At 37.4% G+C, this 27,497-nt stretch overlaps 1 protein-coding gene across 2 annotated transcripts in view; it reads right to left on the reverse strand.

Moving 5' to 3' along the window:
- sli (slit guidance ligand) overlaps positions 1-27,497 on the reverse strand; it is a 314,085-nt gene that overhangs the window by 5,398 nt on the left and 281,190 nt on the right. The window contains exons 4-29 of one of the 2 annotated variants that reach the window (XM_089080719.1): positions 21,091-21,162; positions 20,544-20,615; positions 20,217-20,430; positions 19,709-19,872; positions 19,164-19,235; positions 18,977-19,048; positions 18,814-18,885; positions 18,392-18,535; positions 18,080-18,237; positions 14,240-14,390; positions 11,872-12,018; positions 10,939-11,010; positions 10,778-10,849; positions 10,280-10,443; positions 9,683-9,884; positions 9,534-9,605; positions 9,365-9,436; positions 8,829-8,900; positions 8,587-8,750; positions 7,785-8,004; positions 6,064-6,373; positions 3,029-3,242; positions 2,383-2,844; positions 1,274-1,474; positions 778-927; positions 421-560 (exon numbers count right to left, since the gene is read on the reverse strand). In XM_089080719.1, coding sequence (XP_088936845.1) covers positions 421-560; positions 778-927; positions 1,274-1,474; positions 2,383-2,844; positions 3,029-3,242; positions 6,064-6,373; positions 7,785-8,004; positions 8,587-8,750; positions 8,829-8,900; positions 9,365-9,436; positions 9,534-9,605; positions 9,683-9,884; positions 10,280-10,443; positions 10,778-10,849; positions 10,939-11,010; positions 11,872-12,018; positions 14,240-14,390; positions 18,080-18,237; positions 18,392-18,535; positions 18,814-18,885; positions 18,977-19,048; positions 19,164-19,235; positions 19,709-19,872; positions 20,217-20,430; positions 20,544-20,615; positions 21,091-21,162 — 3,925 coding nt within the window. Of the gene's footprint in view, positions 1-420; positions 561-777; positions 928-1,273; positions 1,475-2,382; positions 2,845-3,028; positions 3,243-6,063; positions 6,374-7,784; positions 8,005-8,586; positions 8,751-8,828; positions 8,901-9,364; positions 9,437-9,533; positions 9,606-9,682; positions 9,885-10,279; positions 10,444-10,777; positions 10,850-10,938; positions 11,011-11,871; positions 12,019-14,239; positions 14,391-18,073; positions 18,238-18,391; positions 18,536-18,813; positions 18,886-18,976; positions 19,049-19,163; positions 19,236-19,708; positions 19,873-20,216; positions 20,431-20,543; positions 20,616-21,090; positions 21,163-27,497 lie in introns of both variants that reach the window. The other variant, XM_011635126.3, reaches the window with a different exon arrangement.

The raw sequence follows: 27,497 nt of genomic DNA on the forward strand, positions 1-27,497 counted from the left end.
ATCGTTATCGGCAAATAACGGCGGGGGAGTCATCGGCCGGTGCTCGATGAACATAATTGCGGTAATTGACGCGGTTGCTTCGAGCTATTTATGCGCGATCGATCACTTTGCGAAGATGCGATAGTTCATCTTGTTTCCGGCGTCCGGTCGCCGTGACTGACGCGGCATTTGATGCCCACAAGAACAAGAGCGGTACGGGCTTTAATATTCATCTTCCTATGTTGTCAACCGAGAAAATAGAGTTAATAGCTCTCATAACATGTAAATGTTGATGCAATATTAATTTACCTCGAAATTTAACGTTAGGCAGGGAGGGAATATCCCTCGACAATTGAAAATTATACGATAGAATTAACGCATTGTTCTGCGGAAAACCGGATCATTCGCGAGTCCTGGTCGATATACAGATATTCGATGTACCTTGCGCCGCTTAGTCTTCCGCGGTAAACAGCAGGAATTGCCGCAACTTCCCCAACATTTAGCAAGCTTCACGGGTCGTCGACTCCGACATCCATTCTCGCTATAGTACTCCCTGATATGCTCCTTGCGACACGTCGGTGCTGCGACATCGATGTTAACTTTTTATCGAGAGCAATTGAGCAAAGAAGCATGTGATATTACAAGTTTATTACATACTACATCGATATATTAATTAATAAAAAATATCTGTAATTTGATAAGAATGTGAGTAGTTTACATTATTTTATAATAAATACATATTCATATATCGCATTTTTACACACGAGTATATAATAATATTGAAGAAAAAAGAATTACCTTTCTCGCAGTATCGTCCTTGCCAGCCAGTTTGACATCGACAAGAATAGCTATTGCCAAATGGCGACGGTATGCATTGAGATCCTTTTCTGCACTCATGTCCGATACATGCGTGAGAAGGCACCAATCCAGTTACCGATATTATAACGTCTACAATTAATACATATTATTTTTCGTGAATATATATCGACAATCTAAAAAATTTGAATTATAAGATAATTTCTCTTATCTCTTATCTCTCCAAATCAATTTAATATGCGATTCTTTATGTTAGGTATACGATATAATTTAAGGATATTATCATTACGTTGACCTGTGTTACAATTATATTAAAAAATTATAATCGATTATTAAATGGAACAATAAAATTTTCTTAAATATTTATGCCAATGCTGGCATAAATTTGTCGACAGTTTCGAGTATTTTTAGTTGTATAAATTTACGCACAGATGTGATAACTTAACAAGTTGACTAAACAGCAATTACATTAACATACCAGAATGTTCGCGAGGTATATGCTCTTGCGGCATAGACTCCTCGTTACTGCCACTATTGTTAATTCCCTCGGCTTCAACAATATCTCTCGCTTCATCGGCCTCCTCTTCGCTAGCAGCACATCCGGGAGTAACGCGATGCATCTTTGCGGCGTTGCTGAAGTCTACCAACTTATGATTGATCCACATCTCGGAGATGCAGCCTGAGATAAAGCAAGGAAACTTTTAATGGATCTGGCGAGGGAGAAACTTTTGCTCTATCCTATAAAGAGTGGCAACATGGGAATGTGTACCGAACGTTACAATGCAATTGAGTAACGGCGTAAACGAGCATGTGTTTGCGCCTGCATAAATTCTCATAAGAGACTACGTCATCACGCGCACCTGAATGATTGACATCGATGATATACTTTCACTAATAAAATAACCTTCCTATCACGGGAAGTTCAGAAACAACTATGATACGAATTATATGCTACATAATGCAGCGTGATCACGAATTTTCGTGTGTCGCATTGTCGTGAAACTTTTCAAATCTAGCTTCTCTCGAATATACATATCGCGCTACTATATTATTTCATATACTATATGCAAACGTAGTAAATCAGTATTGCGCCGGGGGACATCAAAAATGTAACCGAATATTAAATGAGGTCTCCGCAAGTTGCAAATTTGCGGCTGATATTCCGAGTTTGCGACAACTATCGTTTCCCCAGAGAAACCGCAGAGTATCGTTAATGTTGGAACTAGCAGTGGTGGAGAGCACAAATCATCTGTGAAATCTTTGAAATTTCCAACCGAACGGTTTCATTATAACATTTATTATAATCGTTCCATTTACGATTAGCTAAACATAATGTAAAATTAATAAATTCAATATAATAGATATTATTATTTAACTAATTATCCGGCCAATTTAAAGAATTAAATATTCGCTTTATCTGAATCCTTTTTCTTTGTAAAATTCAAGCTTCTCTTAGTAAAACTGCCCTGTTTTTTTTCATAATCATACGGCACTTTTTTGTCGATAACTTATTGAAGCAATAAAAATGATACAAAGAGTGCCACTAATCTCAACAATATCTCTCAGCGTCACGAGAGAGAAACTTACCTTGGAAGCTCGTAATGTTTCTGAGGTGAAACTCGGTAAATGCGACTTTAGCAACTTCCGGCGCTACGCCACCGACGAACATTGGCGTGACAAGCTTGAGGTACTCCTTCGGACCCTCGTTGATGATGCTCCTGGCGGGACCTCGGTCGACCCTCATTGTGAAATTTTTCTTGATCGCCAGAAGCTCCGCCATGTGAGACTTGCCATCGGCCACCATCTCGTAGCTGTACATCGTCGAGGTAGGATAATTACCCACGTCGTACGAAACCCTGACCCGCCCATTAAAGAGCTCGACGGCGATGTGCCCGTCGTTTTGCCCGTCATAGAGAAGAACCCCGTTTTCCTGCGTGGTCGTGAATATGATGGTCACATTTGCCTCGGGCCTCGTGCGTAGCGGTTCCAGCTCGACCAGCGAGCTATTGTCCACGAAGCTCAGACTCGTCAGGTACTCGCATCGTTTTCCTGAAATGATAGATGGTCATATCCATGTTAAATAGCTCATTTTCCAAAACGTCACACGTAACATGCAAGCGATAATATAGAGGATTGTCGAGCTTTAAAAAACATGATATCAAGATTGAATAATTATTAAAAAGACGTTTAAGAAGGCAACGACTTTCAAAATCTTGTTCTTTACTTTACTCACCGGTGTAGCCGGGGTGGCACTGGCAAAGATAGTCCGCGGCGGAGGCGGGAGCGGGCTGGAAGCAGGCACCATGCTGACAGTCGTGGTGGGCACACGGACTTGTCTGTGGATACAGCATGGCTGTCGAGGGTGCAGCCTCGCAGTACCTCCCAGTATACTCCGCCGCGCACTTACATTCATAATTGTTTATGCCGTCAATGCAAGTAGCACCGTTCTGCAAAACAATTAAATTACATTTCGCAAAAGTGTTTGTCGATCAACATTTTAAATTAAAAGTAAGAAAAGAGCGACTTAATTAGTAACAGTGTATTCTTATTAAGCAATTTTTAAAACGTTTTTACGATAAGAAATTAAAATATATTATAGATAGAGTGTTCAGAATATATTCGAATTGGAATTGTTCATTATTATTTCCTAGATTTTTGTCTTTTTTAGAAAATACGAAATAATTCCAATCAATAATTCCATTCCGAATAATTTCACGATATAAATATATATAATATGAAGTTTGGCCAGAAATTGTTTATTACAAAGTTATAAACAATGATATTGAGACGGAATATTAATTGAGTAATAAAGGATTTTCCAATGTGCAAGATATTAATGGAATGATTTAGTATATTCAAAATTGTTCAAAATGTTCTCCTTGCACAAAAATGCAAGCTTGACAAGCTTGAAATTTTCTGAGAAAAAAAATGCATCGAATTAATAATTTGATTATCGACAATACAACAAAATTTCCAGGAAATTTGTATTGTAATAAATTCTGAATTACATCGATGTCAAGCTTGTATCGTCATGCAAGGACAACATTTTAAAATGCGTACTAATTTCTGCTTAATGTCCTGCGCATTGGAAAGTCCTTTGTTGCCTATTTAATATTCCATTTCAATATTTATTTATTAATAAAATCTCTATAATAAAAAATTTCTGGTCAAACCTCATATAATATTTTTTTCTTATCTCCACTTGTAGAATATGCTTCTGTAGTTTGTCGATTAACTCCCAGGACAATTTGTATATACAATTTTATTGGCAAAATATTAGTATTATATATATAAAGTAACAACAAGATATTTATACTAATTTTTATCAGTTACATTTTATAATTAAAATCCAAGAGATTTCTTGAGATTATCGTATAAGAAACACGATGTAACGAAAAGGAAATTAAACAAAAGTAATAATTTTAATGTCAATGCAGTTCTAATGTAGCCTAATTAATGTCTGCCAGTAAGTTTACGGATAAGATAGGAACGCGCACAAACTGTGGATGCAACTAACTACTAGCAGAGGGTTACAAATCATCGAGCGGTCCGCCGGTTTCACATGCCTGGTCTAGAGTCTCAAACTGGAGGCCATGTATTCTGGGGCTTAAGTCACATATGTACAATAATATATCCCCCCTGCGAGTTACACGTGCTAATCTTATCAATGGTTAAATCCTAAATCCTATTTGAATGAAAGCAATGTGGGATATTCAACATCATTATGCAATATAATAATTTGAATACGTTAATCATAAACAATATAACAATCTGAATGCGTTAATCAAAATAATTATTATTAAAATTATTAACGCGTCATAAGTCTTTCAATTAATTCGATATGTAAAATGCATTTCAAAATATAAGTACTAAGTCGTTTTAGTTATGTGTAGGACGTGTCCAGTATATGGAAACGGAAGATTCATAGGAGAACAGCGTCTGTAGGTCAATTCCGTACCATTCACGGAAGCTTTAGGAAGCTTGGAACGTGATATACTATCGTGGCTTTAGAGCTAGTACCACAAAGCCGAAAACTCCACACGAGCTTTCTGTTACTCGCGCAAACACGCAGATGAAATTTGACCGGCGTTATAATACCGCGAAGAAGAATCTTCGAGTAAAATTTCATACGCCAACTTTGCTTCTGGATCGTGGATCTTCGTGATTGTAAAGTTTCTTCCTCTCGGAAGATCATATCTGTTGGGTTGGGGTTCTATTTAAGAGTCGATAGTCAAATAAAAGTTTGGCTCTCATGCAAGTCAAGTTATGTCGCTGAGTTTGAGTTTTCATGTAGATACTGTATCGAATTAAATCGATACTAAGTTAAGTGATTCAACCGAAAAATATTTCTTGGAATAAAATGCAAAGAGTTACGTCGGTGTGTTGAATTTATCAATAAACGTAAAGTATACGTAATTCAAAAGTAAAAAAATTACAAAGTAAGAAAATATCTAGTAGTCTTAAAATTAAAATATTCCAAAATAAAATGCAATTTTATTACAATTGTTACGAATGTAAAGGTGAACTGCTGGTACAGTAGCTAGAAATTAATTGCGATTGTCGCAACTGCGAGCGATATGAGAAAATAAATTTCTATGATATGCTGTAAATGAAACAGATATCATCGACTTCGTGTAGATAGGTGCGCCCCTGCACGCGATTTCCACGGTAACTATGTAATTATTTTAATGAATTTTACACCCAACAATAGTATTGTAGATGTTACATTTATAAATGTTAGTACTTAGAATTTTAAAAGTGCATTATAAAAATCTTTATTATGATACTTATAAAATTTGTTATTATAAAAACTAAAAAATATTTAACAAAATGTTGCTCATCGTGATAAATAATAAAATAATACATACAAATATTAAAAAAAATAGAAGATATCGTTTAGTATTAAACATTAACGCGGAAATATATCGGTTAATAGAAGATTTAATTCGTCAACTTTTGTCGCGTGCGTTATGTTAAAGCAAAAGGTTTATATATAGCGCACGAAATTACATACTTTTAGTAAATCATTCCCAATGCACAGGTATAGAATCGATATATGTCGCTACCGCGACAAAGCTTGTGATTTTGGGGGTAATTATTATATTTCTCTTTCCTATGTGCGATAACTTTGCTGCACAAGAAAACTAGGAAGTATCACGCCTTGGTATATCGCGTAGTTTCGCTTGGAAGAAACAAATCCATGGCGGTCGATTTTCACGCGAACGATGGAATGCAGTTAACGATTATTGAAAGGCGTCACGCACGTACCTGGCACATATGATCGACACAGTCATCCAAGTTTGTGGAACAATTGAGGCCGGTGAAGCCGACTGGGCATTCGCAGCTGTAGTGGGTCTTATGGTCGACGCATCGGCCTCCGTTCTCGCAGGGGTCGTGCCCCTTTGTGCAAAAGGGTATCTTCTCCTCGCAGTATTCTCCCATGAATCCTGGGGCGCAGTCGCATCGATAGGCCTGTACGAGGTCGACGCAGGTTGCGTTGTTAGCGCACCTGTTGTTGGCACAGTCGTCGACGTTGCTCTCACATCGAAGTCCCTTGTACCCGGGGGCGCAGTCGCAACTGTCACACACCGACTGAACGTCAATCGAGACATTGAGCCCGACATGCGATCGCGGTAAATCCGCCAAAGGTATCCTACGGCGATAAACCGCCGACACTGCTCCTCTCTTTTTTTTTCTTTTTCCACATGTTTATATGAATTTAAATTTGGCAACTAAATGTTTGTACTGTGAGATGTCTAAAAGAAAAAAATTTCAAAAGAAGAATTTATATAATGTGTTGGTCCTTAAAAGAAGTTAAGGAGTTGCATGTATTATATACTTTAGACTAAATTTATTTAATTGAAATAGTTAAAATAGTTATTATATTATTAACAGATATTTATAATTTATTATTATTAATTTGAAACTACGTAATTGTTTCTTAATATTGTTCAATAAAGGAGAATTTTGCTCGGAATCTTAGGCAAATGTGCTTCGATCTGATGTATATATATATATATGCTTAGCGAAAATAGCTGGCGCATAGTAAGTTTGGCCCTTCGATTTTTCAATAATCGGAACAGCCTCTCTGTTATGAGCAGATTATTGACAGCACCGTCGGCAGTTTATAGCCTGCAGTCGTCACTCCTCGGGGCTCACGTGCAGAGGGTCCCGTTTATTACGCGTGTTGAGAGCTCGAATTTGACGTTCCGATCGTAGTCCACTTTGGGCACCACTTTAAGCAGCATGGCGCGTCGAAGTTGTCAAAATAGCATAGCAACTCAAAGAGATGATTTTTTTTTGTTGCATTTCTACAATTTATTGTCAAATTCAAGCTTCAAAATGCAACGTTCTATCCGTCTATATTAAGCATCCTTTATCGTGCATATTTATGTCTACTTTAATGTCTAGATAAATACGTCTCAAAGAACTACTTGGCATACGCGAAATAATTTTCGCAACGTGCATGTTCTACTAATATAATACACACGATATTATTATTAAAATAATATCGATACTTTCCAATTATGTGATCATCTAATTATACCAATTTAAATACTTTTAATTTGATGTCAAAGTAAGATTCTTGCTTCTAATAAATCTAAAATTACTGCCTTAAGAATATAAGCCTTTATATAAAAGATTCCATATTAACAATTACAATAATTACAATAATTACAATTTTTTCTTAAGACAGTAATTAAACTAATAAAAAACAAGTAAGAGGCTCGATTAAATTAATGCGTTTGATCGCGTATTTGTAAAAGTGTTACGTAATTTTGTAAGAAAATTCGTGAAATTTTAAGCGAGACACTGACGTAAGAGGGGGGAAAAAGGACTGCGAGACGCTCGAAAGAAGTTTTGCCTAGATACGATACGATACGATGCTATTGCAAACGCTCTACGGGTTCCACTGAACGAGCAACTTTAAAGTCAGCCCGACGAGCCACTACTCTGATCAAGGTCGGACTGTCGCGTTCAGTAAGTACCTGAATCTTCCTTCCTCCAGTACTTTGCAAGTTCCGGAGTTCCTGCAAGGATTTCCATAGCACGCGTCAATTTTATGCTGACACCGGTCCCCGTGATATCCTGGCGTGCACTTGCAACGGAACTGCCGGTCCGGAAGCGCCTCACAAAATCCTCCGTTTTCGCATGGCGAGGTGTAACACAGGTCGCACTTGGCCAAGACTTCGGCTGGCTGCTGCTTGGCTGCGCGGAAGAAAGGTCTACGATTAATGAGCAATTTTAGTACCCTACCGTGATGCTGGGCCAAAAAACCACGAACTAAACAGACTGCGTCGCGCTGTACTACGAAAAATCAAAAACACCGTCACGTGCGACAATCAGTAACCGATTGCGGATCAGTAATGGCCAAGCGCCGGAGTAAGGAGCTCTTTCTATAGCTTCTTACGGGAGACGACTACGAGAGCCGCGTCGAAATACTAAACGTCGTTAAGGAAAAGAAAAAGTCTTGTTACGTTTTATGTCTAATGGAAAATCGATGTTCAATGACCCGTTTTACAGCAAAGTCGTTACCGAGGATAATGATCTGCATTTCCGATTTCAATGGTAAATATTCTATTGAATGGTAATGAATGTTAATGAATATCTAAGATAAAAGAAACGAAGGCGGGATTGCGGTGTGAAGGCGATCGCGCAGTTTTATATTACTTCATCAACAAAGTATACGTATTAAGCCACACCGTTCGCGGTTTAGCAATTAATTTACTTAGCAAAAGTTCTCTTGGCCATTCTGTCCGCAATCGAAATATATGCTTATGAGATATTTACTTTTGCATTGAAAGGCACCAGCCGGCGTCGTCAAGAGCAATTTGTCTCTCATCGCAGGAGGTTCCATGCACCTGGCTATGCCAGGCTCCACATAGTCTTTCTTCACCCATTCGGCCAACCATCGCATGCTGCAATCGCAGTAAAGCGGGTTGGACCCTAGGGCGCTGTAAACATCGTGATCGATAAATGGCCAGGATCGAAAATCGAGTGCGTGTGGTTTACGAAGACAGAGTGATACTCACAGATGTGTTATAGACTTGAGATCCTCGAATGCTCCCTCTGGGATGACCGATATGTCGTTGCCATGCAGCGAACTAGGAGAGGCAATTAAATTATAGTAAAATATTTATAATATCAGTATAAAAAAAGTTTAAATTTGTCATTTTACACAGAAATCTAAATATCACAAATATTAACTTATAAATATATTAATTATTTAAAATTTTCATAATTGACATAATTTTATCATAATTAACATTTTTATTGCACAATTAGAATTTATATATTTATTTAATTTTATAATTTGGTTTTATTTGGTTTTTGATCATCATTTTATCATATTTGCTTTCTCTTTTAGTTACTTAACAGATTTGTTAAGTAACAATCATTAAGTAACAATCATAAATAGTTTAAACATGTAATAGTTTAAGCACTGTGAACATTTAATTGCCAATCATGCAAATGGAATACGAAAGCTTAGAAAATGCTATCATTGTGTGCAATAAAAGAAGCATGCCACAATGATAACGTTAGTCGAGTATTTGCACACGTGACTCACATTATTCGCAGGTTCTTTAATCCCGCGAGAGCATTTCGTTGCACGCACTGCAGCTTATTGTAACTGATGATTCTGCAAAAAAGATTTGTATGTCGTACGTTATGCAAATTTTGTTTCGCGAAATTCTTCCGAGAACTTGTCGGGATAGCGGAGTAAATATTCGACTTACAGGTGCGAGAGCTTCGTGAGATTCCTGAAGGTATCGTTGGACAGCATTCCGATCTGGTTGTTGCTCAGATCCCTGAAAACGAAGCGGACGTTAAACATGGCGAAAGCCGCTTGAAAGATATACGGAAGGTGCACGCGTGTTTTATTTACAGTCTGGTGAGAATCCTCAGGTGGTTCAGCCTCTCCGGCTGGATCGTCTTGATGTCGTTCACGTCCAAATACAGCTCGGTGGTTTCCGGTGGAATCCCGCGTGGAATCTCTGTAAGCTGAGACCTCGAACATCTCACCACCGAACCCGCGCAATTACATTGAGGCGGGCAGTAATCGTCGCCTAGGCAACCCACGCTGTCGTCTGATGGGTGTAAAATAGTTGGTGGATCGTTAACAGGATTTGCAATTCAAATTGCGAATATTATTTTCGTCAAAGCAGATGACGGAGGCAAAAGCGATTGACTTATTCGTGAAATTCTTTTCATTGCGGACGACACGTGAATCAAGGGCACAAAACACGCGTTGTTCGCAAATTTCAGATCTCGCCGATAAGTTACATTGATTTTCAGTTTGATGTATAGGCAAAGCAATTTGTATGTAAAGTTGCTATCAATTTCATGGAACATGTTATATTTGCACTCTATTTTGAATTCATAGTGATCGACCACAGAATATAATGATACAAATTGTGAAAGCAAGATGTATCTATATAGGTACTACAGGTGCTCAATGGTAATAATAATGCATTAAACGCACTGTTGCATTTGAATTCGTGATGCGGAATGTCCTTGATGATGGCATCCTTTAATCGCGAGGGATCGTGACAACGACCAGTGATTCCAACGATATCTCGTTTCCTCAGCCATCCGGCGAACCACGCGAGATAGCAGTTGCACGATAGCGGGTTACCTTGCATGTTGCTGCAGATACCGAAAAATATATCAAACAATATAGTAACAATAAGAAGGCAGTAACACGAAGATTATACTCTGATTATAACTGATATACAATTATTTTAGAGATATAACAACGTAAATTTTCCAGGCCATGTAGCTGCTTGTATTTTTTTTTAATGCAGAACAAAACAGAAAAGAAAATTGGAAGAAAGATTTGGAAGAGAATTGGAAGAGAACTTATAATTTAAAATATAAAATTTAATTTAAAATTAAAAGGAAAAACTTATTATTAATAAATCACAATATCTGTGCACTACTAATCTTGTTATAGAGGCTCGTTTATTACTCGCGAACTTACATGGCGCGTATGTGCGGCATTCCGTCGAACGATCCCGGCATAACGCATGTAATGGTATTACCATGGAGATTCCTACGCAGAGTGAATTATGCGAGTAATCGTTTACCGCACGATAGCGTTTTATCAGCATAGTTGATACGTTGGCCCAACGAGGTACTTACAGTGTTTTAAGGCTCGGTAGGCCGGAGAACATCTTGTTGTGCACTTCTCGCAGCCTATTCTCGGACAAAAGCCTGCGAAAAGAAAGCTCGTCATTTCGTGAAACGAGGCGCGAAACACGGCGAAATGAAAAGAGATTGCGAGCTTCGTCGAAGTTGCGTCATGTTACAATTCGCTTTTTACGAGTCGATAAATATCATTCCTTTAGCCAACGGGCGTGTAAGCTATGAACAAGCGCGAAGACATTTTGAAAGTAGTACCGCGTGGTGTGTAATGTTTTTTTATTCGTTAAATTTTAAACGTCCAAAAGCGTTTCGAGGCTCTAAAATAATATCCAGAGTGCTTTAAAATTGCAGCTACTAACAATAAAAAATTTGCGATCTTTGTCATATATTGGATTATAAATCGCATACAATATAAATGACGAAAATGAATAATGCATTGTAGTTTCAAATCTTGTATGTTATTTAACTTTTTATGGCACTAGAACACAATTTTCATAAAATAGATGGACTGTTATGGTATTAGAGTAATTATATATTTACCATACTATATAATTTCTCTTAAACAATCTGCAAGTAACAATTAATTGTAATTAAATTTACCAAGCCGTGACACGCAATCAAATAAAACAAAGAGACTATAAGTACCGCTCAAGTCTTTGATGAAAAACCGTCGGCATTGTTTTAATAATTGTCCCCGGGGACACAATGCGGTCTTCGAAAATTCCCCGAGAGATTCTCTAAAGTTGGAAATATCGACTAGAAGGCCGCGCAAAGAAAACAATCTTACGCGTTACACAACAGTACTTCTAGAACGGCTTCTATTGTGCTGGCAAAGGCGAAGTTTTCCGGAAAGACAACGACGACGATGACGACAATATCGCAAAAAAGAAGCTGAAAGCGGTATAATTCGGAATCCGCGTTGTGACTTACAGGTCGGTGAGGTTGTGAGCTCCTTGAAAGGCGGACGCCTCGATGCGAGAGATTTTATTTTTCCTGAGATCCAGATGCTGCAGCTCCGGCAGCTTCTCGAAAAGGCCATCTGCTTTAATCTTGTCCAGTTCATTGTTGCTCAACAACCTGACGCGACACACAAGCGAAACGAAATGTAAAACAAAGTCGCGACTATCGCATCGTCGAAATATGCATGCATGTTTGCGATATGCGATGAACGGTTAGTTGTTGCTCGAACAACAAAAAAAAAAAAAAATGCAAAATTGGTACTTTCCGTTCGTTACTCCATCACTTGTTTTCGACTATCCACCGAGCAATTTATTCGCTACCGCGTTATAACAATGCGTCGTTCAATAAATTTTGCGAATTGCACGCCAGAATAACTCTCGTGCAGAAATTGGTGCGTTGCAGAATGTTCTCGTACGATATATATCGAGCAATAGTGTAACTTGCAGTTGATTGTTTTGCTTCGTTCGTAATTAATACGCTCTAACGTTCGAATAAAACTATTAACTTGGGATATGTCGGACTACAAAAATGTTCTGCGTATAAAACGGAATAAAATTGTTGTTAAATTTAATCGTTGTAGCAATTAATAATGGCACACACTGTTTTATTTTCAAATGTACGCCGAAACAGTTTTAAAAATAAAAAAAAAGTTTGATTGTAAAAGAAATAGGTAAATTTTGTATTAATATGTATAATATACATGATGATACAGAACTTGAAAAGTAAAGTCTAAATAAAAAGCAAAGTGGCAAAGATAAAAGCTGAGAAAATGTATATTCGCAAAATATCAATTCGTTGTACGTGTAGATTTCTTTGAATAAGAACTGATATATCGAGTATTGAATGGTATCGAGAAATTAATTTTTTTTCATAAAGCGTCGATCCATCGAACGAGCCGGATGCGTAATTTACTGCGAATAATAGTCCAATCTTCATTGTTCTTTTCCAATCGCACTCCACAATTTAATCAGGTGATTATCTGGTTCAACGATCGAATTAATATTCGAACGGAGCGACGAGAATTCTCTACAGACGAATGATATTCATCCTAACCACTCGACTGGACTGTCCCGAACGATCGATCGCTTGTCCAATATTCGATAATTTGAAGCTGAACACTTTCTCATGGAACAATAATGTAAAATGTATGTTATCTAACAAAATGTTACATTAAAGTAAACTAATTATAAAATCATTATAAACTGAAAATGTAACTAATTGCAAACCAGAAATTGCAAAACAACATATCTGTTCCTAATGAGCCAACAAATTTATTTTCAGCATCATTACTCGTTTTCATTATGCGATTGATTATAGTTTGTTTTTTTTTTTTTTTTCGAATTATGTGAGATTTTTTTGACGTTACATTGTTTTACAATTTCTGTAATTTCAAATCTGTAATTCATTTACTAGCGATTATTAATTCAGGTGTGTGTATGTATGTTTAGCATGCTAACTATTACCATTAATTGGAAATAATTATGACTCGCGCTAATGCCGGTTATGGTGTATTTATCGTTGATATCAATTGCTTTCATAATCCCATTCCTTAATATCGCTAAAATTATAGCTAAATGTATGTATCTATTGTATTGTATACATTTATGTAAAAATAATGTTATTTAGATTTTAGATTATTTAGATTTGTATTGCGCTTTGTGTTATAGATTTAATGGAAATTAAATATTTTTACTATTTATAGAAATTACTAAAGGTGTAGTAACATGATTATTAAATATTATAACGTATGATTATTATTCATTATTTATTAAGAAAATGCCTTGTCTTTCTTAATTATATCTTTAATAACGCTTGGCAAAGTAAATGCTATACTTTAGTATTCGATTATTGAAAGCTTAGTATATTTTGGTAGAAACATTTTCCTTATTTTAGATCGACTAACTACCTCTTCATCAGCATGACGATGTCATATAGTATTTTCGGGAGATACTAAAAATGTTCGCGGTGCAAACGCGTTCAGCGTGACAAACATAACTGCACGAAATATATTGCGGATGCTGCTACATCCTGTATGACATAAATTGAGTTTGCCTTTGGTTTTCTCATTTTGCACGTCCACGTACCTCGCTCGGCTATGTAACGACAAGTAAAATATTATTAGAGAAAGCTTTTTAACGAAAGCCACGTCTTTCACCTGTCAAGATTATCCGTTATCGATGCTTTATTATTCATCAATGATAAAAGAGAGTTTACGGAGTTTATCGACGGGACTCTGATAGCATCGGTGATTAGCATCGGATTAACAATATGAGCGTCCATTCCCTGGCTTTCCCGTGCAGTAGTAGTTTAACGTGCCAATTAAGAGAAGTATACTTACAAAGTCGACGTGTAAAGCGGCAAGTCCTTCGGTATCGCAGTTAATCTCTTGTTGGAACAATCGACCGTTGCGCCGTTGCATGTACACGGCGCGGGGCAAGCGCCAGGCAAAATGCATTCACCGGCCCTTTTTGTTAACAGCTCCTCATCACCTGCGGACAAAGTTTCGGGATAGAGTCGAATTCCAACGATCGCGCCTGAGCAACACTTCCGCACCTCGATCGCGCGATTCTGCTCCGAACACAGAAACGCAGATATGTAATGTACATACATCGTGCGCAGAGCGTCGTTTGATATCCCGGCCAAATGAACATTGCGTTTCTTCGTGAAAATTACGCCGGCTGGACGTAATTATATGGTAAACATAATGATGATGATGATGTCGATTCATTAACGATAAATTTTGATAATGAACAGTGTAATTAATGGCGTCGTTAAACGAACCACCGGTACGCGCGATGCCATATGTACTTGCACGTTAATCGAGTGTTTAACGTCGTGCGTTAGTGTTGAGGGCTAAATATGTTTATGTATGAGTGCGACTACGACAGAAATGATTTATCATCGTATTATACACCACATTACAAATTGCCGGGTGTGATGTACGCATACGTAATTATATCGACGATACACATTGCAACATGTATGCCGGCTAACATCCAGCATAGCGACTATGCTTTCTTCACGGTGGTCGAAATACAATGGCAATTTTTATTCATCGAGGTCAAGAAAAGAAAACTAGAAAGTTTAACGTCATCGGGAGTTGAACTTTTCTTTTCCTTCGATATAAACGTGCTGGCGTGCTTTTATTTATTTATTTTTTTTTTTAGTTTCTTATTTCTTTATTTTTTGTTATCGTCGTGTTTTTTCATTGAATGAATAAAACTGCGTATTAAATCAGCTATAGCCGATAACATCAATTAAAAGAAAAATATTCGCTTATTTTTCTACCGGAGATTAATGTAACAAATATATATAGAAACAGATATATCACAGAAATATAACAACTTTGTTGTAACACTGTTTATACTTTGCATGAATATTCACACGCTTGCGAGAGAGTTTTACGTGAGACAGATAATAAAACGAAAAGTGCGAATTTGCGTGTTCCAGTAAATAAAGTTAAAATTGATCGATTATTCTCCGTTGCCTCTTCCACCTTCCGTTTTGCCAATACTCTTATGTACTCTAGGATGGAAGTGCTACTTAAGGAGCAATATTTGTTTCCTTTTGCGAAAACTAGAAGGACTCTCCTCCTAATTTTCACGAAATCCTTCGTAATGCAGAAGTAAGGAACCGTATAAAATTTTTGCCGTGACCGGGGATGCAAGTTGCGAAAGTTTTCTACAAGTTTTACGGTCGCTACGTAAGTTCCTGTTTGTAGAACTGCACCTGCAGTTATGCGCATTTATACCGGCATAGATTCATATATGCGCTACCGAGATGTTTATTTTTCTTAACTCTGAATTGAGTTTCATGTAAATGTGTACGGGATAAGTCGCAAGTAGTAGATATTGGTGTTTTTTTTATTGATGTTAACTTCGTGTTATATGCAATATATAACAACCTGTTTCTTATTTCTTCATTCACGAGATAAATCAATACGGTATATTACACATACGGTATATATTATTATCAAATAAATTTTCTATTTTCTATTTTCAACAATGTTTTTAACAATGTGATATTCGAACGTACTGTATAAAGTATGCAATTAACTTCTGGCGTTTAATTACATACAAATATATTAAATTTTTTATCTTTTTTATTACACGTAAACTAATTAATATGTAGTCACGAAAGAGCTTTCCTTTGCGATGTTATATAAAGTTTATCTGTGCAACTATTTGATATTCAAGATGTTAACAGGCAAGACGGTTCTGCTCACTTTTTGCATCTCATCTCTGTATAATCGTGTGTACATATAGCGCTGTACATACATATGTTTTTCGGGATTGTATAGTGTATGAGAGCAGTATGCATCCGGATAAAACTTGAGGCCGCGTAAAGGAAGGTTAGAGACTTCTGGATATTATTCTCAAACGGATACGGCAAACATGGATCGCTCAGCAAAAAATGTGTCATAAAAGATGCATTCTACAGTGGAACATTCGTATGCTTGCAATAAATTTCTCCAGAATTACGAAGTTGCAAAAAGACAAGACAAATGCAAACGACCGCGATAGAAATAACAGAGACATAGAATTCTTGAAATTCCGGAAGCTGAACGTCAAAATTTACGGACTGTAATATAATAAGCGCGCTATTATAAGTGCATTATACATTCGCATAAATGATGGTATATCTGAACAAATAAGTAATTTTAATTAAAATATAAATCTGACATTATTATGATATTGTTGTAACATTAAAAGTTAAAATATAATTGGTTAATTTTCATAAATTTAAAAAATATCAAAATTAAAACTGAGAATAAATTATAATTTCCTTATCTTTATTCAACATTTTTATATGTTATAACTTAAATGTGTTTAAATATTATTTTATGATCTTCTTTTGTGAATATAAAATTTAAATAAAAAGTGTACATATTAATGGAAAGATAAAATATCAAGAAATACATCCTTTAAACACATGATTTATGTCAATATGCTAATTTTCTATACATATATACATGTGTTTGAAGGATGTTATAATATATGTGAAGAAATTGATTTTAATTAAAATATAAATCTGACATTATTATGATATTGTTAAAACATATTTAAAATATAATTGGCTGATTTTCTTAAATTTAAAAAGTATCGAAATTAAAATTCAGAACAAATTATAATTTCCTTATCTTTATCCAACATTTTTATATGTTATAAGAATCTTAAATGCGTTCAAATATTATTTTACGATCTTCTTTCGTGTATAAAAATTCGTAATATAAAATTTGAACAAAAAATTATACATTTTAACGGAAAAGTAAGATGTTAAGAAATGCATCGTGCTCAAACGCACGATTATTTATGTCAATATGCCAATTGTCTGTATGCAATTTCATATCGATAAATGATTATAGTTATAGCACAAACGGGTTTGCTAGCGTGTCTGCGAATGTATATAATAACATCGGCTGACATTAATGCACACCGGGCGGTATTACGGTTAGCGAGATACATCCGTCGGCAATTATATGCGCCCGGCAAAGTGACCAGCATTTATCCTACCGAGAGCACATATATAGATCGACTGGTCACCTGTTCCGGACGTGTCGACAAGAACGAAGAAGAATCGAGACGAAGAGAAAGGAGAAGACGTACGTATCTGGATATGTGATGCAAGAAGCACTGGAAGCAATGGGAACAATGATGGGTGATTTCGCACGAGTGAAAATGGAAACCGTCCGGAAGTGGCACGCCATGCGCCATGAGTGATTAATAATAAAGTGACACGATCGATCAATTTCAATGGATTGATATCGGCTTTCAATATATCCTTTCTTAGCAAAAGAATGAATATTAATTTACAAATGTTAATTTGCTTTCATTTGTTTTCTATTATCTTCCATTTGTGAGGTAAGTTATTTTTGAAATTTTAAAAGCCGAAATAAGACAAATGGCAAAAGAGAGATTTATACAAATTGTATCGATGCAAGAATAGATAATTAATTTCAAACGGAATATGAATATGGATATAAATACATGTATGATAATACGAAGATTTGATGATATCATGAAATGTAAATGCAAGTCAGCGGATAATGGGGGGGGGGCCTATTTACATTCATCGTGCATAATATATCTTCCTCCATATAGACTACCGACCTGTATATTACTCTGCCGAAGTGTTAAGAAGAGATATACCGGAAAAGTCGAATCGTGCTTACCCTTACATTTGAACTTGTCGTCCCGCATCGAATCGATCTTCCGTTTCTGCGCTCTTTTTGGCGTTTCGCATTTAGCGCCGGATGTCTCTATAGGATGCGCATGAAGATACGCGCTCAGCCAGCGTAGATTGCAATCGCAGATGAATGGATTCCTCGCCAAATGTCTGTGAAGAGAGAATCAAGTTAGGATAGAGATATTTAAAATGCGGCACGAAATATCTCCATTAATTAACGCAATTACAAAAGATTTTTTTGTACACAAGTGCAAATTAGAAAATGTTTGTAAGAATTTTTGTATTAACAATTTGTAGTACGAACAATGTTTTAATGCTTCGCAGGTTGGCAAAAGTCCCATTAGCTAACGAGCGTATATTGTTGTCGTATAGAGACAGTAAGGTGAGACTGGTTAAGTCTTTGAACAGGTCTGTTCGTATGCATGATATCTCATTGGCATTCAGTAACCTGAAACAATAAGTTTCGCCATAATTTCCAACAGTTGCCTCGTTGCAATGCTTCACAGAAAAGCAAGAACAATACGTGAAGCCATGAATAAAAACATTTTCTTTAGTGATTCTAATATGAATTATTAATTCCTGCCTTCTTGAAGTCGATCTCGCGTCATGCAACAGAAAATTACCCATTCCAATTTATTAAGTTTAACAAGATTCTTTCATGCTACATATTATTCGTTTTAGCTTCAAATTTTATTTTTCGAATCGTAAGTTTTCTTATCTACTCACAATAATTGCAAATTTGTTAGGCCTTGGAAAAGACCAGCTGGCAGCTCCGTGATTTTGTTGCCGTATAGAACTCTGCAACAGAATACATAATCATTTAGTGTTATCGTAAAATATATGTAGGATGTTATTTAAAATGCATTAGTAGAAAAAGAGAGATGCATACAGGGATTCGAGGGACTTCAATCCGTGGAAAGCATCGGCTGCTACCTTTTTTATCTGGTTGTTGCTCAGGTCACTGCGAGTATAAAACCAGAAACACATAAAAATATTAAATGTTTCGTGCGGTCGACGTGTGCAATAGCGATGTGTGGATAGCATATTAGAGCAAGTCAGTCACGAACATTACTCACATTCTTCTTATTTTCCTATATGGTGAGAAAGCTTTGGGTGGAATTTCCGTAATGCCGTTCTGCTCCAGCCGCCTGCGGGCAATTATGAAAAAACAAATTATACAAATAAGTTAACGAATCTACACGTTAGTGGTTGTTTCATAAAGTTCGAATCGAAGTTATCGATCGATTTCTGCTTGTACGTATTACTTTGTGTTTCGCATTTTACACTCTTTCATTTTCATACGAAATTACTCTATTACACAAATATTATTATTTGATTAACAACCTTTATAAAGTATATTTGTAAGAGGGTATATATATACGCGGGGATATGTTTTAAAAAATACAATAAAATTGCGGATTTAAAAAACACAAATAATGACATTAATTTATTATTTTCTGTGCAACACCTACAAGTATCAAATAAGAAAGGAAATAAAGTGTACTTGAGAAAGAACTATAATTCAGTCAATCCGCGTTATCGATAATACTCGAATGAGAAATAAATCTCAGACGAAGAACAGGTATACAATGCGCGAACATGGCGTGGCGGTTTTACTTACAACTCAGTGGTGTCCTCGGGAAGGTGGGTTGGCACTTTCGTCAAGGAGTTCTCTCTGCAATCGACGATCCCATCAGCGCATTTACAAGGATGCGGGCATTGGGGTTCAGCGCTGCATTCCGATCCCGTTCGCTCGACCAGGCCTGAACACTTGAACTCGTGCTCCTGCAAACAATGGGTTTAGAAGTCGTATTAGACACGAAGTAGGTTAACTAGCAGCGATAAACTTAACGATTGCAGAAATATTCTATAAAAATCTTTTTTCCCATACAATGTTCGATTAATTATTAGAATAACATTAAAGGCTCCGTTAAAAGATCTAATAACTTTATTATATGGACAATAAATATAATAATAATAAGAGCATATTTACAACGTAATATATTAAATTGCTTATACTATACTACTATATATTAAATTCTAATTAAACTGAATAAAATAGACATGTACAAATTTTATCTGAATCTGAAATTCAATAAGTGGTAACATGACCCTTTAGTTAAACACACCTGTAAATCGGCGAGATTGCGATCCTTGAGATGAGCAGGAGATGCGCATCGTGTGTGTTGCCCTAGGCGAGGATAAGTCTTCAAATGACGCGATAACCATGCTAAATGGCAATCGCAAGCGAGAGCGTTGTCCGCAAGCTTCAAAGTTCGCAAATGCGACAAGCCGTTCAACATCTCCTTGCCGAGTGATACAAGTTTGTTATTGTTCAGCATCCTAAAATGTGCATTCGTCGCGTTTATATTCACTCGAATGCAAACTTACTTTGATATATAATCCGAATAATTGTAATACGCTTAGACATTAAGTTAATAAATTCGAACACGTACAATATTTCCAAATCTTTCAATTCTCGTATCGAAGCCTCGTCTACACAGGTCAGCACATTGTTATCAAGTAATCTATAAAAAGACAAAAAAATAAAATTTTATGATTTTTGAATAAAATATTTATGTAATTATAAACTTCTTATTATAATTATAATTATAAACTTCTCATATAAATAAAATAATTGTTTAAAAGATGAATCGTATATACTTCGGAAAAATTTTATAAATTACATTTCAAATACTGGACTTACTATCTCATTACGTAGAATTTTATTTTATTTTTACTTGGAAAATGATAGATGACATAGAAAAAAATGTGATTATAAAAAAATTAAAAAATATCATGCATATTCATAATAGATTTAAAATAGAAACTCCATTATAAATTTTATCAGAAGGTTTTATCTGTAACGTGAGTAAAGATGTCATATGTAAAACATTTGAGCGTAGTTTATAATAGGCGACTAGACTGTGATTAAATGGTCTCGAGAGAGATCGTTACGGAATAATCTGTCTTTGTAGCAAACACATCCGATAAGATACTTACAAATGTCTGAGAGCGGACACTCCTCTGAGAGTCTTCGGTCCTATGGTGGCGATCTGATTGTGACTGAGATCTCTGTAAAACAGAATATAATATTTTTCTAAAATATCTAATTATGATATATATTAGTCAAACCATTATCTATTTTTAATCATAATAATTATTATTTTAAAAATAAATATAATTGATAAAATTAACATTATATTAAATTTATATAATAAATATATATATTTTTATAATGTTCTAAAAAAATTGCACATGATAATATTAATAAAAAATAATTTTATATAAATTATCTACGGATAGTTGATATATCTTTAATCATAATAAATATATTCTATTAATGTAATAATATAATGTAATTATATTAAATTATATGTAGTATTATATTTGCATAATATAATACTACAAACTATAATTTAATTATATAAGACTATATTCATATAATTAAAAATGTTATTAACTTCATTATGTGCAGCTACAGTTAGCGCTAGTTATAAATCCGATTTTTTTCGCATCTTAATTTGTAAGACAAGCGGTGTATTGTTCCAACTTTTACAACACACATAATTCTTGCAAGCGTGTGTATTTAAAAATTATTAGAGCGCACCAACGTTACATCCGTCAGAGTCGCGTTAACTCGCGACTGTCCATTGACCTTTCTTTACATTCTCGAAGGCGGATGACCACGTTCACCATCATCGGTGCAACACCCGCTAGTTCCACTTTATTGTTACCGTAGTCGCGAGTTCGTCCTACATTTTCGATCAATTATTCAAGAGCATCAAATACCGCGGCAAATGCCTCGTCCATATGCACGATTATCCCTCCAGAAAGTTACAGCTCGTGCGTGTGACCGGCCACACGTGCATCAAACCGTCACGTGAGTGGCTATAGACTTGCAAGTACTCTTCATCGCAGTCGGGATCATTACCCGCGTAACGAGTGACCATTTCCACGGTTTCACGCGACAGTCGGCTCTTTACGTATTTCATAGTCATTCGAAGTTGGAAGTCAATTTCTGAGCTCATCCACATCAGACTCGCAATAAGTTATTACTTTTAAAAAAATTATTGTCTGAATATACGTGTAATATATTGATTGTTTTTTTAAAGTTCGGTATTAAAAATTTAATATTTTTTCATTAAAAAAAAAAATTACTCATATTTCAACTAATATCCGTTTCTACCGATGTAGATTGACTTTAATCTCGGCTTAAATCTATCCTTTATCTTTTTCAAAAAAATTAAAAAAAGAAAAAACAAGTTAAACAGAGATTAAAATTAATCTAATCATTGATAGAAATGGGCACAAGTATTTTTAAATTAAAAGTAATATTTTATTGTGAATGAACCAATGTGACATTAATGTATCATTCTATCCACTTTCTTTGCGCGCGCGTAGGTGTCCACTATATAATTAAAAACATTAATGAAAGAGTAAGGGGTTGGCAAATAATTGACTCGTCTGCTATTGATATGGAAAGACACCTCCGTACGATCGAGGGTTAGACAAATGGCGCGGTTGAAACCCTTCGAAAAACGTGCGGATATCGTAGAACGTCGAAACCTCTTTTCGAGGTCTGAGTTAACCAGAGGCTTGTGATGATAGGTTGGGGTCTCGGAGTACGGCATTGACCATCCATTGGCTTGGAACTCGCAGTCTGTAATTATGTTCGCGAGGGAACGCGAGGGGAGTCGTGTTGGGCGAGAGAAGAACAACAAAAACGTGAAACGGGGGAATGAGATAGAGAGAGAACGGGGAGGAAGAGAAAGAGAGAAGGACAACGAGAGGGGGACGTAAGGTGAGAGTGCGAGACTGGGAGATTGAACTCCCAGTTCGCTCGAACCAATCCAGAAAGTAATTACCGAATTTCGACGCGCGGCCACGTCTGCACCGAACGCACAAAGGGAACTCGCGTCATTCGCGTTCGAGTTGGTCGGCGCGAAATATTATTGTCCCGGTAGAGTTTGATCGTGCCATCGAATAAACGTTTGTCACACGCCGTGCAATAAAAGTTCATCTCTCTAGAGTACGTTCGCGAAACTATGAAACGAATTAAAAACGGTTTTGTAACTATCGATTATTGATCGAAAACTTTATACTTGACACCATTTTTATTTATTACTTGACTACGACTGCAAAAAAATTTTTTTAAATTGTTTCCGAAAGAGATAAATATATTTGCTAATGAATTGAGAATATAATACTTTATGAAAGTATTAACAAATTGGGAGGATGTAACAAGAAATGCATACAAGAAATATGATATGAGAGTATAGAGAATAAGCTGGAATTGAGTACTCTCACATACAGAAATTTGGGATATTAAATTCCCACTGCGCTTGATCCAATTGCAAAAAGCAATCTCCGAATTTCGAAGTGCCCATACTGATTCGACCAAAAGAATACGCTAAAATCTGTTTCGGATTATCACTCGTTATGCCGAGCGATTGATTACGAAAATCAATATTGCGCATATAATCAGATAAATAAAATAAATAAATGAAAGCGTATGTATAAAAATTTAATTAAACGTAAATTAATTTGCATTTGCACAAAGATAATGCAATGTAGATTTAACCGGATGACAGACATAAATATCGTAAAATTATACAATTATCAAAATGTTTAACTTTAAATTTGAAATTGAGACATTTAAAATAAATTCATGGTGCATAACGTGACATCAGAATCGATAAGCTAAGCGAATTCAGAGACAACAGGACAACAATAATACGTGACGATAATCAACAGGGAAAACAAGCAGTCGACTCTCGCTTTATGTGCCTTCGTCGAATCGAGGTATGTAAGTCGAGGGACTTGGGAAATCTCCCAGTTCACTCGATCCAATCGTGAAAGCAATTACCGAATTTCGACGTGGCCGCGCCCCGTGCGAAACTAACAAAAGGACCACTCTGTGATCGTCGCCTCTCGCGAGCAGCCCATCCAATTCCGAGTGTTGCCGGGATCGCTAACTGCGTTACCGCGATAAGAACAAGACGAAACGAGATCTGACGGATTGCGCGTATCTGCCCCTGTTTATCAGAAATCCCCGTGGCTTATGATCTTTTCTATTGCGCAGCTGGTTCCGTAATCGCGTCCTCACAAGGGATTGTGAAACTTGAGAGAGAGAGAGAGAGAGAGAGAGAGAGAGAGAGAGAAAGAGAGAAGTCGGCGTCGCGACGCCTGCAATCTCCGAAAGAGGATCACGCATTCTTCGGACGCAACAGCTCAGAATGTTACGCAGGAACATTCGTAACAACGCTCCTGCGTATGCGGTAAACTGGTTTTAATAGCTTCTGCAACGACGCCCTACGCTGGGATTCCTGGCATTTTCCGCTTAGCATACTTGCGACATGAGTTGGAAAACTGCGGCTGTCTGAAAACTTTGCGCGCCGCGAACATTCTCTTCGCACGACCGTCTTTATCGTCTATAAAATTGATTAAAGACTAATCTTCTTAATTAGAAAATAAAGGTATAAAATGACGCGCTAATAACTATAAATACAGTCATTTTAGATGTATGAAAATGTTAGATAATATTAACGTGATTTTACATCCAGATCGCATGTGATGCAACGCCATTATGTCAGCACGAGAGATTTACCGCAAGGGCCGTGAAGGCTATATAATACAGTGTATTACGATCGTCGGGACGTACACGATAACAACTGCACAATAATTATTACAGCCCCCCTCTCTCTCTCTCTCTCTCTCTCTCTCTCTCTCTCTCTCTTCCTCCTCCTCTCCCTCTACCTCCCTCCCTTTATCTTTCGCGAGCGATAACCGAGATTGTGCGCGCAACTCCTTGTATGACGGGCCTATAATTTGTCGACGTACGAAAATCATTATGGTTTCCTTCAGCTCTCGAATTTTGTCTCCTTAAATCACTCGTGCAATCGCGCCGGGTTCGGGGCGTTTGTCCCGGTTATTATCAGCTTAAGCGTACAGCGGACAAATGCTGCAGCGTCATAAAATACCAGGTTGCACGTGGCTGTCCTACGTATCGCGTTACAAGCGCCACGCAATATAGCCATGCGGCGGAGTGATACTAATCAGCGGAGTGTCCGCGCCCCTTTCCATTGTGTCAAACCATTTATTATCACGTAGGTTTCATCCTCTTACCGCATGGAGTACCGTACCTTTCTACGTTTACGCGATGAGTTAATCACACGTTACGCTCACCGCGCGATCGGCGTGCCCGCATCGAATTTACGAGACGAGCACGCAATTAAGTCCACGTAGCTTTTTGGCTGCGCCTTAAGCAGGACTTAATTAATTGCTCGTCCGCATATCGTCTCAATTATCCAGATAATTTTCTGAGTTTTGACTCTTTGAAATTTATTTAATTGTGTACACTGGGAAAGTTATATATAACTGGATTTACGCAAAAGCATAATTATTAATAAGTTTCACAAAAAGAGAATTTGATATTGCACCTTAAAAAGGAATGTACTGAAAATGATTCTAAAACATAATATTACTTTTGTTGCTCTTTCGTTAGCTCATTTAAACAAATAACAAAATCTCGTCAATATACCTAGCATCTTTGCAAAAAGAGAAGATAGCAAGTTTTGTAGACGCAAGGTCTGATTTAATATATAAATTGAAGAAACATCTTCGAGAAGAGAAGTGCAGAGCAAGCTGCTGCTGGAATTACGAGAGTTTCCGAGAGTTTCCGAATAGAGGCCGGTACAGCGCGCGAATTAGCATTTTCCACTTCACGATTTTAACGCTGGTTTATCCGCGCCGGATGAAGGATTATCGCGCATCCGAACGCCCGTGAGAATCTCGCCGTAAGGTCGCAACATAATACGTCCCTTTGTAAGGTGGCTGATCCAGCCTTATCGTCAGAAACTGTAGGTTGCGCCCGAGCCGGAGCGCAGCCTCGAGACGGGAAGTTTCGAGTCCCGTCCATCTTGCCCACTTTGCAGGATGATAGATGGACGATCTCCTCCTTCTTCTCCGCTTTCCTCTGCTTTTTTTTTCCCCTTTCTTTTTTGTTCCCCTGCCGTTCCTCTTGTCTCTCTTTTTCTGCCTCGGCTCTCGCTCTCTCTCTCTCTCTCTCTCTCTCTCTCTCTCTCTCTCTCTCTTTCTCTCCCTGCATCCCGCCATCCTGTCATCCACGATGCGAGGAGGAGGCTCGCGCACTTTTCGACCGCGCGGCTGGCAGCTGGCCGGGAACCACCAGGAACCTCCGAACGGAAACGATCCGTGCTCGATCGCGATAAAAGCGCGATATCGCCGCTCGTCAGGCCGGCCTGTCTCTATTTTGTTTTTCTCTGCAACCGTGCTCGTGGTGGTGTCGCGCCGCGTTTGATTGAGATTCCGGATCGGAAGGAATATTACGGCGCGCATTCAGGGGAAAAGCAACGAGCAACGGACGGACGAACGAGCCGGGACGGCGTAATCACGGGATCGGAATTTCTTATGACATCAAGGTGGCTCTTCTCGTTAGCAAGAGACGAGCCGTATGTCGGATACGGAGAGAGAACCAGTCATGTCGTTGAGAAGAGGTCGGTTTGCTCTCGATGGATAGCTTATGGATGAGCATAATTTGTGTATACGGAACGGCTCGCGACGGCTGCGTGTTCTTTCGATACTATCGCTCCCTCGAGATCACAGCCAGAAGTTTCTGTACTCAGGAGGAGATCCTTAATAAATTGTGGCAAGTAAGAAAACCGGTCAGCAATCGCGAATCAAAAATCGCAGTGACTTCTCCGATTAATAATTTATTTCTCGCAATTAATATTCATTAGAATCTAATAATGTAAAATTTACTGCTAATATTCAGAAATATATATTAATGCACGTGACTGGTTTTGACTCGCGCTTTATTAAAGATTCATGTAATAATAGCAAGCGTTGATCTTATCATTTCTAAATAATGACTTCATCGATCTTTACACCTGGCAAATGTCTAAAATCATATATTATCCCGCCTATTCATTTCACTTGCCGCGTTACTGAATCAGGTCTCTCGCTAATAAGACAGTCAGCGAACGATAAGCGCGCTCGTATTCAAGCAGTTGGTCACGTAAGATAGGAAATACTTTGGAGAGTCGCGTGCAGAGAGGCGAGTGCAAGCGTCGAGGTCGACGCGACGCGACGGTGGCATCAGCATTGCATATCGAACGATCGCCTTTAAGGAGCTAAAGCCCGGGGTGAAAAGTCGCGTATGCAGCGGCGCGTACATTCGATCGCACGGAGTCTCGGCAGGTTGCACGAGCCCCTGGCTCGCGTTGCCTCTCGCAGTACATACGTATATATGGTAGATATGTAGGCCGTCGTCTGAAAAGTTTATACGATAAACTCCCCCTCCCCCTTGTCGTCGCGCTTGACACAATGATGAGGAAGAGGGAGAAAGAGGTAGAGAGAGAGAGAGAGAGAGAGAGAGAGAGAGAGAG

The sequence above is a fragment of the Pogonomyrmex barbatus genome, unplaced genomic scaffold, assembly GCF_055798465.1.
Source record: "Pogonomyrmex barbatus isolate J1 unplaced genomic scaffold, ASM5579846v1 scaffold1, whole genome shotgun sequence".
NCBI lineage: Eukaryota > Metazoa > Arthropoda > Insecta > Hymenoptera > Formicidae > Pogonomyrmex > Pogonomyrmex barbatus.